General features: G+C 44.5%; 1 protein-coding gene across 1 annotated transcript in view; it reads right to left on the minus strand.

Moving 5' to 3' along the window:
* Window positions 1-1861: 1861 nt before the first annotated feature.
* Insyn2b (inhibitory synaptic factor family member 2B) overlaps window positions 1862-15060 on the minus strand; it is a 106541-nt gene continuing 93342 nt past the window's right edge. The window contains exon 4 of the mRNA XM_059270219.1: window positions 1862-2582. Coding sequence (XP_059126202.1) covers window positions 2396-2582 — 187 coding nt within the window. The 3' untranslated portion in view covers window positions 1862-2395. The remainder of the gene's footprint in view (window positions 2583-15060) is intronic.

Here is a 15060-nt window from a genome sequence, read left to right on the forward strand (position 1 = left end):
GCAGTGGTACTCGACACAAGTAACAGAATATAGAGTTTTGGTATATATGTGTATGGTTTTTATTTCATGTAGAGATGAGCCTTCCTGTTCAGCAGCATGCTGGTGGTTATCAATCCTTTTCCCACATATTGACTTTGGGGTCCAGTTATCAGAAGGAACCTCCCCTCCAGGTGCAGGTTAGTGGCCTAAGCCATGCAATGCGGTGTTGTGCTTTGGTTTAGAATCACATATTCTTGGTTTGTTTTACTTCTGGGAATGTCAACATTTTCTGATCCTAATTTCTTCTCCTTCAGTTTAGAGTTTATGCAAGGTCCCTAACTCACCATGTGTATGTAAAGACATGAGCTACCCCAGACATCTCCTCACCTTTCCAAGCTAGCCAGGGCGTGCTCCTTGGCTGTCAGAAGCTACAGAGAACTTAGAAATCAGGGGGAGCAGCTGTTCTTCTCCCCAGTCAAAAAAAAGGACATGATTACACCATTTTCTCCAGGTTAGTGGAATAGGCTATTCTATTGCCTGGGTCTCTAAATCTAAGTGCAAGAATATTTTCATTACAGCCTGATGCTGTGGAATATAAACTCATTTGAAATTAGTGTAAGCAAAACAAATTAAGACAGAAGCACCACTACAAGATAAAATTACATAAGAGATCCCAAATGATTTTGCTTTATTGGATTATCCTCTGTACTGTTTTTTTCCATTGCTGGGGCCAACTGAGAGTTGAGTGTGTAGATACAGAAAGAAAGATCTGTGGCTTTTGGCCAGTGGTAACAGATCTAATTGAAATGTGGTTTCTTAAGCATGGCAAGTGTATTTATCTTCATTCTAACTTGATGTTATATATTCTGGTCTCACTTTGTGGATTTAAACATTACACTAGAAACAGAGAAAGAACATCTCAAATGACATCCCAAGACTTAAATAGTGCAAGCCAAGATGCCTTGCCAAATTTCCCTCGCTCTCCCTGAAATAGCTTTTGCACTGCAGCACTGTGACGGGGAAGTGAAATTGTTGGGGGCGGTTTGCTCAATTAGTCTCAATTTGTAGTGGGGTACGCACATCCCACGTGCGCAGCAGAGACTCACTCAGACACTAGGTCTTCGGCAGGGCTGTGGGGGCTTATAAAATGCTTTCTTATTTAGGTGTGGCTCACATTTCGACAGTGTCAGTCCAACCACAGGCTGGCAGAATACTGAATTTAATGCAAAGGAATCCAAGCCTTGCTTCCGACTCAGCCCAAGTATGTAGCAATTACTTAATTACACTGCCTTAGGAGTTTGCTCGGCATGCAAGCTTGACCAGACATCTGTGGGCAGAGGTCTTGTCAACAGAATGAGCCAGATCTTAAGGAACTCAAACTTTATGGAAGATGGGGCTTTCATACGAGTTCTCAGTCCCACTTCTTCCTAGATCAGGTGACGGCAGTCTGGTCACCAGGAAGGGAAACTGTCGAGTAGCATGTTTAGGCCTATCTACATGGTTGTCACAAGGATGCATGGATGAGAAAAAGTGCTGTATTGTAGCTCAGCTTTATTAATGTTGCTTGATACTATATACTGACATATAGGTTGCTGAGTCTCATGACCTTTAATGTTACAGGTAAATGATGGTGGGGCCCTAAAGTTAAAGCCCCTCTTGTTTATATCCCACTTGCCATACAGAGACATATGACAGTTAAGTGGCCCCAGAAAGACTACAGCTGTGAAAGTCGCTTGAGTTCAGTCACATAGAACAATCACACAACAGGTGCCTAATACCCACCCGAAACCTTACTTTGCCACCCTGCATGGCCTGTACTTTGTGAAAAGGCAGCCCCTTGATTTAAGGTCTAAGGACTAGTTTTTTTTTTTTTAAAAAAAAAAAAAAGAGGACAACTTAATCCATCAGGGTGTCCCGGCATTGCTAGGACCTGCTCGGTTCTATTGTGCTTTTGTACGACGAATTCTAGAACCATGTTAGTTTATTGTGGGATGTTTTCTAGGATACCTGCTTATCATCTTTGTCTTTCTGCCGTGCGTGGCACACACCTATTTCGGTTTCTTTGGGGTTCATGAACTCAGAGTGGGGAGGAAATGCTTGCTGTCATGGAAATGATGGGAGTGCAGTGGGGCTTTGCTTAGGGTGGGAATCTGAGCTTAGCAGATGAGGATGAGGCCTGGCTGTGTGTGACAGGCAGCTCAGCCAGTGGCCACACAAGTGGCCACACAATCCTCAGCAAGCAGTGGCACACACTCAGCTAAGGTTGTTGGCCCGGTGTCCAACAGTGTACCAGCTCGGAGGCACTCCCATGTCACAGGTCAAGGGACCTCAGCCTGGGCTTTTGTAGAGAAGCAGGGTGGCCTTGAGGGCAGGGGATCCCCCATCTCGGGAAGGAATGCGGGGAGCCCCAATCCTCTTATATCCACCAGAAACATTTCTTCTTCACCTTCTTGCTTTTCCGCCGTAAGTCCTGTTTCCCAGGGACCGGGGCTTCTGCTGGGGACTTGGGTGGGGAAGGAACTTCCTCAGCTGGTTCTGCCTCCTCCAGACTCTGGAGAACCTCATGGAACCTGCCTTCCTGCTGCCGGAAATCATACTCCACGCTGGAAGACAGAGAGGAAGGAAGGGGAGTAACTTCAAAATGACATATACTGATGTAGCATCCTATTACCCAGAGCACACAAGAGCAGGTCCTAGGGATCAAGTACTATGTCATTAGAGACCAAGTGCCTGTGTGGCTTTGGGAGAGTCTCTCAGATTCTCCCGTTCCTCCCCATGGAATTCACTTAGTACCTTTAATGATACCTCACGGGATATTGTCAAATGAATCAAGCACAGAGCCTGTCAGCATATGTGGGGTCTAGCTTCCTTCTCTTCCTCATCTAGTGATCTTCATTGCTAATATTTGTTGTTTTTTAAACAGTATTTATGAAAACTAATTTATTAACTTGTAAACAATATAAAGGTGCACACAAGTTTCCTCATCTGTAAAGTGGAAATCATAATGGCCTCTAATGTTAATGCTTTCTTTGAAATCAACACAAAGTTGTAAAGTAGGACGATGTAAATGACATGCTCAGAGCAGTGCCTGGCATACTAGAATCCTTTTGCATATGTTAACTCCTATTTCTGCATTGGTAACATTATTAACATTATTACCATTGATACATTGTGCTTTTTAAATGACCTTTCAGTAATGTGTCTTAGAGAGCTTTATGTATAAGGCTACCTTTTTGTATTCCTCCATACAGAGAGACTGAAATAATCTTCTGTGGGTAGATAGCTCCTCCCTTTTCCTATTTCATATGTGAACTTGGAGTCATTAATGTACAGTGTATTTCATTTGTATCATAGTGACTACCACAAAGGTATGTGAGGTAAACACAAAGTCATATGGGACCAAGGTGCCCAGAAGCCCCAGGAATGTAGAGTCAGCAAAGAACCTGGGCCTAGGGAAGGAGCGTGCTGTTCCTTCAGCCTCTTTGTGCCTGGAAAGGAGGTAAACATGTGTCGGGGATCCTTTGCTTTCCTGCTCTCTCTGATTGGCTTCCCCTGAACCCAGAGAACTGAGATAGGAAGAACAGCTCCTGTTAGGCCACCCTGCTCAGCCTGTATCCTTGACTGGTCACTTCACTTCCGCTTGTGGGTGCATTTCTGTGCTAAGTGCTTGTTACATGGATCCTCAGAAGGTCCACACTGAGAAGCTAGCATGGGGGTGTAGAAAATGGCAGCAGTGCAGTCGCGAGAACAGAATGTGCTCCTTGTTTAGCTGGAGAGAGATGAAACGCTGTGTACAGAAGAAAAGACTCCACGTTGCTCTGGGATGTAGGGTGACTGGCAGGGGCCTTTATGCCCAGCAGTGCTGAAAAGCAGCCATCATTAGAAGACCACCTGCCCTTGTCTGTGATACCCATGTCACTTCCCAGAGCTTAAGATCAGAGTTAGCACTGCTGTAGAAGTAAATCACAATTGTCACATGTGAGAAAGGAAGCCCGAATCCAGCACTGTCCCGAGCATTCTGAAATGCCACAGAAGGGCAGAGTGGCCTGTTGTGTAGCCAGCAGGAGGAGGTATCAATAACTGTCCTCCAGATCTTTCTCTCCTTTTCAGACATCCTTGTCTTTCTGCTACTCTCTGGTTCTCTCTACAGGGACATACTCCTGGCAGGTTGACCTACATAATGGATGAAACACAGATTGTGTTTTTCAAAACAAGGCTCCAGAGTGAAGCAACTGCAAGTCACTCCCCTATTCTCAAGGAGCAGCGTGGTACTCTGCTGAAGAAGTATGATTCCCACTCCCAGGCAAGGATAGCAAACAGGCGCATGATTAGGCACCACATGTTCACCCCGGCATTCAACCAAGATTAGGTATTGTCCATATGCCAGATCCTCCTCTAGATGCCGAGAAAGGAGTGGCAGATAGAGTAAATGTCTGGCCAGCGAGCACTGGCATTGCTAGACCAGTGACTCTATGTCCTTAGCAAATGATATCCCACATCATCAGCAATTTGAGACCTTCAAAGTCCATGGTTTTGCTAGCTCAGTCTTCAGAAACATCCAAACCCACACCTTGAGTCTCATCCTTCCATGGTTGCCCATTATTGCACCCTAGTTTGTCTTGGGTGATAGAGCAGCTTCCTGTCAACATCACCGATACTTGCTTCTCCCCAGAGGAAAATTGGGAGACATATCCAGAGGGTAGAGACGGTCATCTCAGGCAACCTCTGCATTGCACCAAGGAAGGGGTTTAAAGCAGCAAGTTGCAAGCTCTGATTCTCAGCCTCTATGTCACTGGGGGCATGCATGCTTGGTTGATAAGGAGCAATCATATTCACAGTGCTTTTAGCTCCTGAAATAGCCTTGCCTTACCTACTGTGGCAGGAAACAATCTTCATTATAGAGTACAAGATGGAGTCAAAGGAAATGAATAATGCCTGCTCATGCTAAGACTCCATGCTGTCTGGTATCGAACATCCCATCCACCCACCCACTCACCCATCCATCCACCCACCCACTTACCCATCCCTCTACCCACCCACCCATCCATCTATCCACCTACCAGACCACTCTGGTACTATGTTCCAGTGACTTGGCTAGGCAGACTGGGACACCATCTCTGTGGAGCTTGCTTCCCAGAGTTTAAGACAGGTGATCCAAGTATGCGTCCCACTTCTCAAGTAGCCCTTCTTTCCAGGTCTTTGTCCATGTGTTCCTACCACGTTATCTGAGCACCCATGTAGCACTGGCTGCTTTCCTCTCCTTCTGTGTGAAGTTTCTGACTGCCTAATCCAAAGCAAACTAACAACAATGAACTGCCTACATTTCCCAAGATTTACAAACATCTCCAAACCTACTAGAAAATGTTTCTGAGTGGGTCTAATCATGTGCCCAGAACTAGCAGACCTGGGAAGGAAATAGCTAGAAGACAGAAGGTAAACTCCGTCTCCTCGACTTGACTTGAAGTGCTGCCCATCACAGAGGCTGGAGCAAAAGGCTTTTGCGTTGAACACTCCCGGGTTTGAACTGAAGCTGCATCATTTCCTGGCTGGATGACCTTGGACAACTTTCTTTTTTCCCCAGGACTCAGCTGTATGTGGGAGTTATAATAACAACCTAAGCACTGGGTAGTCGTGCTGCTGGGAGGCGGTAACAGGTGTGATCCTGCTATGTGGGGCACAGTTCTGCCCACTTGGCTCTTCCTCACTGAGTGCTTTGTCTTCGTCTTGTAGGGACAAATGTCTCACCTCCTCACCCGCGCTACAGCGCTTCAGACATTGTATACCTTGCTCTTCACTCCTCCTCTCATGTACATTCAGGGAAGAATACATCGTTATGTTTCTATGGAAACACAGCAGGGTTCCATTATAATCACTAGGATTTAGGGAGCTGCCCCTCCCCCATGGGTCTCCCCCCACTGGTCTTGACAGTTTAAAGGGGATTGAAAGTGACTTTCTTTTCAAGGCCAAGCAAATAGCAGAGTATTGAGAAGTGTGTGTGCTTTGGAAAGAAATTGATTAATGTTTTTTAGGCCAAAGCAATTTATTAACATAAAGGAAAATTGTCACTTTTCTTCTTATTCACCCGTTTGACAAACTACTGTTTAGTTTAGGGAGGCGAGGAGGGAGGACATTTTGCTTTGGTGGCAGCTGGCTTATAAAGGGGAGGGGCCATGCCTGCATTCCTCATCTGCCTTTCGTCTCAAGGCTGAGTAGACAAGAAGAGATGACAGCCTAGACCATGTTCATCAACCCCTTGGGAAGAGGAATAAATTGACAACTTAGTTTGTAAATTCTAGGGATGAACTCCATGATTGAGGCTCGGGTCCCAGGTCTGAGTAGAGCGCTATTCCCTTGATAATACTTCCCTCCTTCTCTCTTTCCTCTTGTCCTTCCCACCACCACTGCCATATCTTCACCACTGAAGTCCTCCATCAATGCTCCCTGTAGTCCATGCAGAGTCCTAAAAAGAAAGCTGAGCATTTACCATCTAGTTTGGGCAGATTCCATGAGGACTGTGAGGAATAAATATTAGGCAAGAAGTTGTTACAACGTTGCATCCAGAACTGGGAGCACTATGATAGCCTAGATCTGTCAAGATGTGTGAAGGTCATCCTCTGGGGGATGTATGAGGTCAGGAATGCCCAGTTCCTGGGGAGGCTGAGTGCCCTTGACATTCAAGGACACGTCCAGGCATGCTGCCTCGGCGCATTTAATGAACAAGCGGTGGGACAGATGACTAATCTAGCTTCTGCCATCATGTGGATGCAAAGCAGAAGAATGTTGTAGGAAGCAGAGGGAGCCCTGTGCTGTGGCTCCCCTGCTTGAAGTTACAGTAAGAGAAAGAGATGACTCAGTGGTTAGTAACACACACTGCTCTTGCAGAGGACCTGAGTTCAGTTCCCAAGTGGAATGGCCCACAACCACCTCTATATCTCCAACTCCAGGGGATCCAATGCCCTCTTCTGGCAACATGCACATGCCCACACAGAGAAACACAGACATAATTAAAAATAAATTTAAAAAAAACATATAAATGCATGACCAAACACCATCTCTAGGCTCTTGATGATCTTGGCTGGGTAAGCAGAAATTGGATAAGCCAAAATGAGGCACAATTTCCACAATAAAGAGCTTCATCCTAAGATTAAACATTCAAAAATAAAACAAATGTATAGAACCAAATTAAGAAAGGTAGGAGATTGGGGTAGGGGGCTCTTGCTTTTATATAACATCTTCAGCTTTACAAAACTTCAAATATGTATTTCATTTTAGTTTCAAGATGTCTCAGGAAGATGGAAGATTGTTAAACCTACTTAATTGATGAGCAAGTTAAGATAAATCATACCAGGAGCTATGATCAGACCTAAACCTAAATTGTGTGTCTAAGTCTGTAATTCAGGTTTTTATAAAAACAAATACTGTACAGTAGATGACTCAAACAACAGATAAGCAATTCTCATTCTTTCAAAGGGCTGGGACATCCAAGGACAAAGCATTATAGATTGGTGTCTGGTGAGAGCCTGCTTCCTGGTTCATAGATGGCTGTCACCTCCCAGTGACTTTAAATGGTAGAAGGGCCCAGTACCTTAAATGGTAGAAGGGCCCAGCACTTTAAATGGTAGAGGGGCCCAGCACTTTAAATGGTAGAAGGGCCCAGCACTTTAAATGGTAGAGGGGCCCAGCACTTTAAATGGTAGAAGGGCCCAGCACTTTAAATGGTAGAGGGGCCCAGCACTTTAAATGGTAGAAGGGCCCAGCACTTTAAATGGTGGAAGGGCCCAGCACTTTAAATGGTAGAAGGGCCCAGCACTTTAAATGGTAGAGGGGCCCAGCACTTTAAATGGTAGAAGGGCCCAGCACTTTAAATGGTGGAAGGGCCCAGCACTTTAAATGGTAGAAGGGCCCAGCAGACTCACTAGAGTCTTGTCCACAAGGACACCAATCTCATTCATGGAGGTTGTATTCTTCTGATCCAATCATCTCTCACTTTCAAATCACCATGAAATGTGACACTAAGATTTAATATATGGATTCAGGAAGGCCATAGCCTATAGCACCTGCCTTCCTGATTCTTACTTCTTTGCTCTTTATCTCTAAAGAGGGCATATGTCCACATGAGGGTCATGCTCTAAAGAGAAGCAACGCGTACCTCAACCCTGTTAGAGCTGGATATGTAGTAATTTAAATGCGCAGTAATAAAAATAATAAGAGGAAGCACAACTGTCATTTATGGAGTTAACTTTATATTCTAGACACCATACTATACTATACTATACTATACTATACTATACTATACTATACTTAACACCATACTATAAAGTAACACTCCCTCTCATAATTCTCATAGTTCCATGACAGAAACAATATTATCTTCATTTACCAGTTGAAGAAACTGAGGCAGAGGGGATAAAAGTCCTTCTGATGATTTGGACCGTGAATCTAATCCTGAAGAGTATGCACCAGCACACACACTGTGCTGAGGGAGCATAGCTCCATGTACTCTCGTAAGAGCTGGATGCCAGAGATGTGTAGATGTGGGATAGGGTGGAAACAAAGACCTAGATAGCCTTTGTGACACCACAGTTGTCTGTGGAACAAGGCTCCAGCTGGGCTATTGGGTGGTCCCTACATCCTAGCTGACTTCTCATCTGGCAATATCCTTTCTATACTTCAGAGAAGCCCTCACAGGGAGCCAATGTACCCAGAAAAGACATTCCCCATTAGGGGACAACTTAGTTAAGATTATATGTGGTCTCAGCTATCATTAGTCTGTGTGTTGGGTTTTGGCTGCTGATGTCACTCCCCAGTGGCGCTTGGCACTCTCTTCTTGGAAAGTGGTTCTCACAGCTTCGGAAAGAGGAGTTCCTGTCCTCAGCCTACACTGAGAGACAGCTGGACTCTAGAGCATTTCTCTGGAGATAGGACACCTCCAGATGCATCCCTGCTCCTTTCCTACCTCTATCTGGAGCACACTGCAGTCCTCTCCACCGAACCAGGGTGTACCACATGTGAGTTAGCCTCCTGCAGCTTTCCTTTACAGAGAATCAGCTGTGGGTGTTGATGTGTCTAGGGAGGGCAAATCACATCATTTTGGGGGAACAATCAGTTTGGGAAAATAGCCTTAGTATGTATGTCCCCCAAATGCCACTACCGCTTCAAGGGGTAGTGTCCTTCAAACTTTCTCTCTGTGACTGTTGATTATTTATAAGTTGTAAGTGTGGGCATCATAACTTGGAGCCATTTCCAACTGTCAAACATACCCCTTCTCCTAGGGCATCTGTCTGCTGATGACTCCTCAGAGGACCACAGATTGTTATCTGAGCACACAGAAAAACAGAGCTAAGCTGTAGAGCAATCTAGACCTCCATGATGAGAAGCTTTCTAAGCTCTCTGAAAGGGTTGGCCATTTCTCAGAATTGTAACACGTTATTAACTGATGAAGCAAGATCAAAAGGAACTAGGAGACAGAAAAGCCATCTGCAAGTAGGGACCGAGGTTTGAACCTAACTAGGCTAACTAGGTTCTTGGGCAACTCAACCTCTCCAAGGCTCAGTTTCCTTATCTGCACGATGGGAGTAATAATCCTGCCATCTGGACTCTGATATGAGATGACTCACCCGAGCGCAGGGTTTATTTAGCAAAAATACCTGGCATGTTGACTTCTTTAATGGATGTTAATGATTTCTCTATGGACTCGACAAAGAAGTGAAGGCTTAGGTCACAGTGTTGTCATTTTGTGGCCTGTGTCCCTGCAGCACCCTCTTGTTATTCCTGTGTGATACTCGATGTGCTTGACTGTATTTATGGCATGTTTTAGCCTCTTTAGCTATTAATGCATTAAAGTAGGCTTCACTTTTTATTGCAGATAAATTGCTGTTGCTGTAAATCTTATTCCTTTCCCCTTACACTCTTAAGAGAGAAGAAAGGGATAAAACTACCAAAAGAGGCAGGGAGTAAGGACAAACAAATGACTTGGATATCAACCTGTCAGCCTCTGAGAAGTTGCCACGTGTACCCCAAAGAGAGTATTTAAGCTGTGCTTGTGTTTAGTAGCTGATGATGCTAGATGACACTCATGGTCACATTCATATTGAGATAGTGTGGCTCAGTCCATATTGGAATTTAACGAGGGCTAGAGATGCACTTGTGATTACCAGAGAGGACAGCTCTGCTGTGTGCTTTAGACATGTCCCCCACCTCCACCCCCACCCCCCCCCCGCAGATTTCATCACTGTCTAGAAAGCAGAAAGCTGTGGTTCTCTTTTTACCTGCCTCCATGCCAAAAGAACATGAGCAACAGACAAAAGGAAAAAAAAATACTAAATAATTTAAGGGGAGAGTTGGTTGCTAAACCCACAGGGCTGAAGCATACTGCAGTTTCTAGAGAGATGCCTTTTTCTCTGGTTAGGTAATAGCAGTAAGTGACAAGCAGGATGGAGGCCGGGTGGCCAAACAGCTTAACCACAGAGAGAAACTCCCGGAGGGGCTCAGGGCACCACCAACCGCATGACCCGAGGCAGCTCACTGGCTCTCTGAGGCTCTCTTTGCTCTGTAAAATGAAGCCTTCATTTTTTTTCCCCTGCGGGGTGCACAGCTGTGAGGCTGTGACCTGTGTCCCAGGGAGCCTCTTTGTCATGTTCTGTCACTATCAAAACCAAGAGGAGAAAGCCCCTGGAAAGAGAGCTAGGCACAAAGGAAAGCTCCTGCAGGGAACCTCCTTTTGAAAATCTGCCCATTTCCCAGTGTGTTCAGAAGGACTCTACCAGCGGAGATGTCTGTAACCAGAGTAGCAGAATTAAAGTATCTTGTGGTCTGCGGAGTTTGAAGAGCTTAGGGGGGTTGTGGAAGCTTCGTGTGTGGCACTCAGCATCCTGTGTGATCACACCCCTCCCCTGAAAGGAAGCCATGGTTGTGGAGGTCAGTGCTTGGCACACCCACCTGGTGAGGCAACTGCTGTGACTCCCCTAGGATTTTGCAGAGGACAGTGCCAGCCGTTGGGCTCTTTGCTGAGAAGCAGGCTTGGGCTTTCTTTGTTCTTAATTTTAATTACAGGAGAAATGTCAGCCTGCATTGCCAATGGTGCCTCCTCTCTGGTGAAAGATTTCAGATGATTTCCCTAAGCAATGTGTAATACAAGCCAAAGCCCCAGAGTGGCTTCACAAACAAGAAGCATGGGAAGACAACGCTCATTCCAAGAACAATACCTTCCTTCATTCCCTCCTGTTCACCACCATTCCCATGGCATCTTACTGAATATGAGGAGGTCTGTATGTGACCATCTCACCCCCAAATCAAGGCCAAGCAGAGTGGTACCTCAGCCTCCCAAAAATGTATGACAGAGAAGTGTTATGAGTTCAGCAATATTCATGGATGGGCTATCAAAAAAAAAATCTAACAAATAAGTTATCGTTCCTCTTTTTTAAGGTTCCCCAATTTCACCTTGTTCAGAGGTCCTCAAACCTTTCCAAAGACCTTGTTACAACTCCTTCAGAGGGAGGAGAGTGGGGAATGAACCTATGCTACAAAGAAAGCTGAGTTTCTGAAGCAAGTGGGCCATGGTGGTGTTCTGGGTGTCCCACGTAGGGAATGCATCTTTAGTGCAAAGGCTTACAATATTGTTGACAGAGTAGAACTCAGTAATGAGCCAACTTTTACCAAGTTCCAGCAGCCATCAAATGGGTTTGGCCTTTGGAAATAGTGTCCTCTAGGTTCTGTCTTATAGGAATTTACAACTCAGTGCTGAGACTACTATTTCAATGACTGGTACCAAGACGATTATAAGTGAGCATTTTTTTTCAGCCTTGATTGCTTAATTTGAGTATTGTACAAATGCCAGGCTCTGCCACAGCCCCAGTTTCCTCATCTGTAGAATGGGGGTACTTAATGTATCCTATATATTATGTAGCAGGGCTGTGACATTTTGCCCTGTAAATAATAGATGGCCAGTAAGCTGTGACTCACTCACTAGTGACTCTTTCTTATTTCTTTCCCTTAGCTTTCTTCTCAGATGCCTGTCCTCAGCTGTTGAAGTTATAAAAATGATCAAATAAAATCTGATAAACTGACCTTCAATGGGACAAACAGGATTTCTTTATTACATGTGTTTAATGGGAAAGGTCTGGTTCTTATTGCCACTGAGCAAAGAGCCAGAAATCTCATGGCTTGAGAAACAATCATGATTTTCAATCTTGTTGTGGCAAGCCAAAGCCCTCCAGCACTGTAAGGGAAGGTGTGGACAATAGTTCCTTCTGGAAACGCTGTGAGGAGACATAGCATCTACGCACTCCAGATTTGGGGCTGCACACATCCCTAGGCATGTGAGATCTGGCACTAACACTGTGTCTCCTCTTCTGACTCTCCACTCTCTCTATCCCCATGGTGACCTCTGTGGGATGCTCAGACCACCCAGGTAATTTCCCCCATCTCAAGACTTTAACTTAGTCACACTTCTAAAGTCCCTTCTGCCAGATAAAGTTGCATCTTCCCAGGGTTCAGGAATTACAGTGTGGATGTCTGAGGCGGCACTTGCTCATCACCGTGGAGAGCCTGCAGCTCTAATGCTTTAGAGAGCATCACGATTGCCTGGATGCCAGGGCAAGGGGACTTTGGCCTAGGGGAGTTTGGTGGCTGTCTACAATCGAGTCTTCCCTTCCTTCCAGAGCTGGCACAAAAGTCCTAAATGGTAATGCTAGACAGCCCTGAAGAGCAGGATCTCAATGTCCTGTGAAAGTGCAGCGGCTGTCTGAGTCATCTGAGGAAGATTTGATTAGGTTCCATCTCATTGAGAGTATACAGTGTTCCAAGTATTTTAAATTGACAATCCATGGGCTACATCCAGTCTTTATTAGATTCAGCTCAAAGGACCTGCTATGTAAAAGTCCTTCATTCCTAATAGGAACATTTGATTATTACAGGCCCCCAAACCCCCTTCAAAGTAGGGTTGCACATAAATGGCAACAATGACTTTATTCTTGGGTGATCCACACAGCTGTCTCAGGCCCGCCCCTACTTTTAACTCTTCACCTCACATCAATACAGTCACACTTTTTTTTCCTTGTAAGCATCAATGAAGTTCCAGCTGTGTACTACACACTGGACTGTGATACAGATTCATGGTATAGCAGAAGAACGGGTATGCCACTGGGGCCTTTTTTGAGTCTTTCAGGGAAGAACTGGATTTCCTGGCAAGATAAAAAAAAAAAAATGTGTTGATAAAGAATCATGGAGCAAGAGGTACTCCAGAAGAGTGAGGTGGCCCATGCCAAAGGCCTGAGGCTCGAGCACACAGCTCAGCAGTCTTTGTGTCTGGAGAGGAGCTGGACACACTGCAAATGAAAGGCGTTAGCATCATGTTCCAAGGGCCTTGAAAAGTCAGCTAGAGGAAAGGGGGGCCAGGACAAGGGTGTTTAGCAGGGGAGTTACATAGCCAGATTCTATTTTCAGGTATAATTTGGTAATGTGCATAGAGGAATACTCAGGATAGGACAAGAAAGACCTGTTGGAAAAAAACACCAACCAGCATTGAGGTGACTGAACTTTGGGGTGAGGAAATTTGCTTAGCCAGAGCAGAGGGGTTGTAATGTGGGGACTAGATTGAATATGGAGAATTAATAGCTAACGGTATGCATGTTATAAAGAACCAGAGTAAATGACAAAGGGACTGTGGTGTCTTTACAGAGTTCCCACATAGCCAATGGTGCTGAGCAAGACAGCGTGGCAGGGGGGTTATTTTCTAAAGGAAAATGAAGAGTATGATATGAACTTGGGGTGTCACTGTAATTTAGATGAGTACCCCAGTGGTGTCCTGTGTTAGAAGTTTGGCCACAAAGTGTTAGGGGCTCCTGTGAGTTTTTAACAGGTGGGTCTTTATGAGAGATCTTTAGGTCATTGGGAGGTTAACCTTGAAGACAATTGTGAACTGGTCTCAATCTTCCTTTGCTTCCTTGTTTATGATATAAGTGGCTTGCTCCATGTTGGATTTCTGCTGGGTTGCGCTGCCATACTTGAGGCTGAATACAATAGGACTGCCCAAGTTTGAACTGAAATCTTTAGAACCATGAGCTAAATAACCTATTTCACTTTTTATAAGTTAGTTGCCTCAGGTATTTGATAGAAACAGGGAACTGATAGATGTTAAGCACTACTTATCAGTGGTTAGTTGAAAACTGCGTGTGTGTGTGTGTGTGTGTGTGTGTGTGTGTGTGTACGTGTGTGTGTACGTGTGTGTGTACATGCATGCACACAAAACACACATAGACCTACATATTTCAAAAAAGAGGTAAGGAAAAGTGTGACACAGAATTCAAATCCATGAGTGCCCTGAAAGGATGAGAAGAGGCTAGAATGAGACGCTGGACAGACAGCCCCTGATGTTCTTCCATTTCCCTTTTCTCTCTAGCACCTTTCAAATATCGCATGGCCAAATTACTATTGACCCACGAGCTTGAAAATTATTTCCACTTCCTAAGGAATATGCTTGAATGGGAGATGGATTCTAGCCCCTTAGGGGGAAAAAACCCATCCTATTATTTTCCCTCAAAATGTTGGAGGCATTTTACAACTTAAATCAAGCAGATATTTCTCCCTGAGAGCTATATCCAGAAAAAATAAATGCATGAACCATGTAACCAAAGTCCTCCAAAGAGGCTCTGCTGACTATTCTTAGAGTGTGATGATGAAATTCAGGCAGACGTGGCTGGAGGATCAGGGGACAGGGTGAAGGATGGAGGAAAGAGGTGTGTCTCCTAGAGATGGCCTGCTATTGAGAAGAAAAAGGGGGCTGGACTGTTTTCTAAACTTAAAAAGGAACTACTTGTTTTAAATAGGATAAGTAATGAAAATTTTTTTATCTGAATTTGTCAAATGTCAATGGACTGGACATTGTTAATGTATATAATGGAGTTTTTTGTCTGAATCTGTCAAATGTTAATGGACTAGACATTGTTAATGTAATTCTTGGCTGTATATATTATATATACTTACTGTATATAGTTTTTTCTTATATTAGTTATAACTCTTTTTATTTTAGACAAAAAAGGAAAATGTGGTTGATATATTGTGTATACTAGTAAACTTATCTGA

This window comes from Peromyscus eremicus, chromosome 8a (assembly GCF_949786415.1).
Source record: "Peromyscus eremicus chromosome 8a, PerEre_H2_v1, whole genome shotgun sequence".
Taxonomy (NCBI): domain Eukaryota; kingdom Metazoa; phylum Chordata; class Mammalia; order Rodentia; family Cricetidae; genus Peromyscus; species Peromyscus eremicus.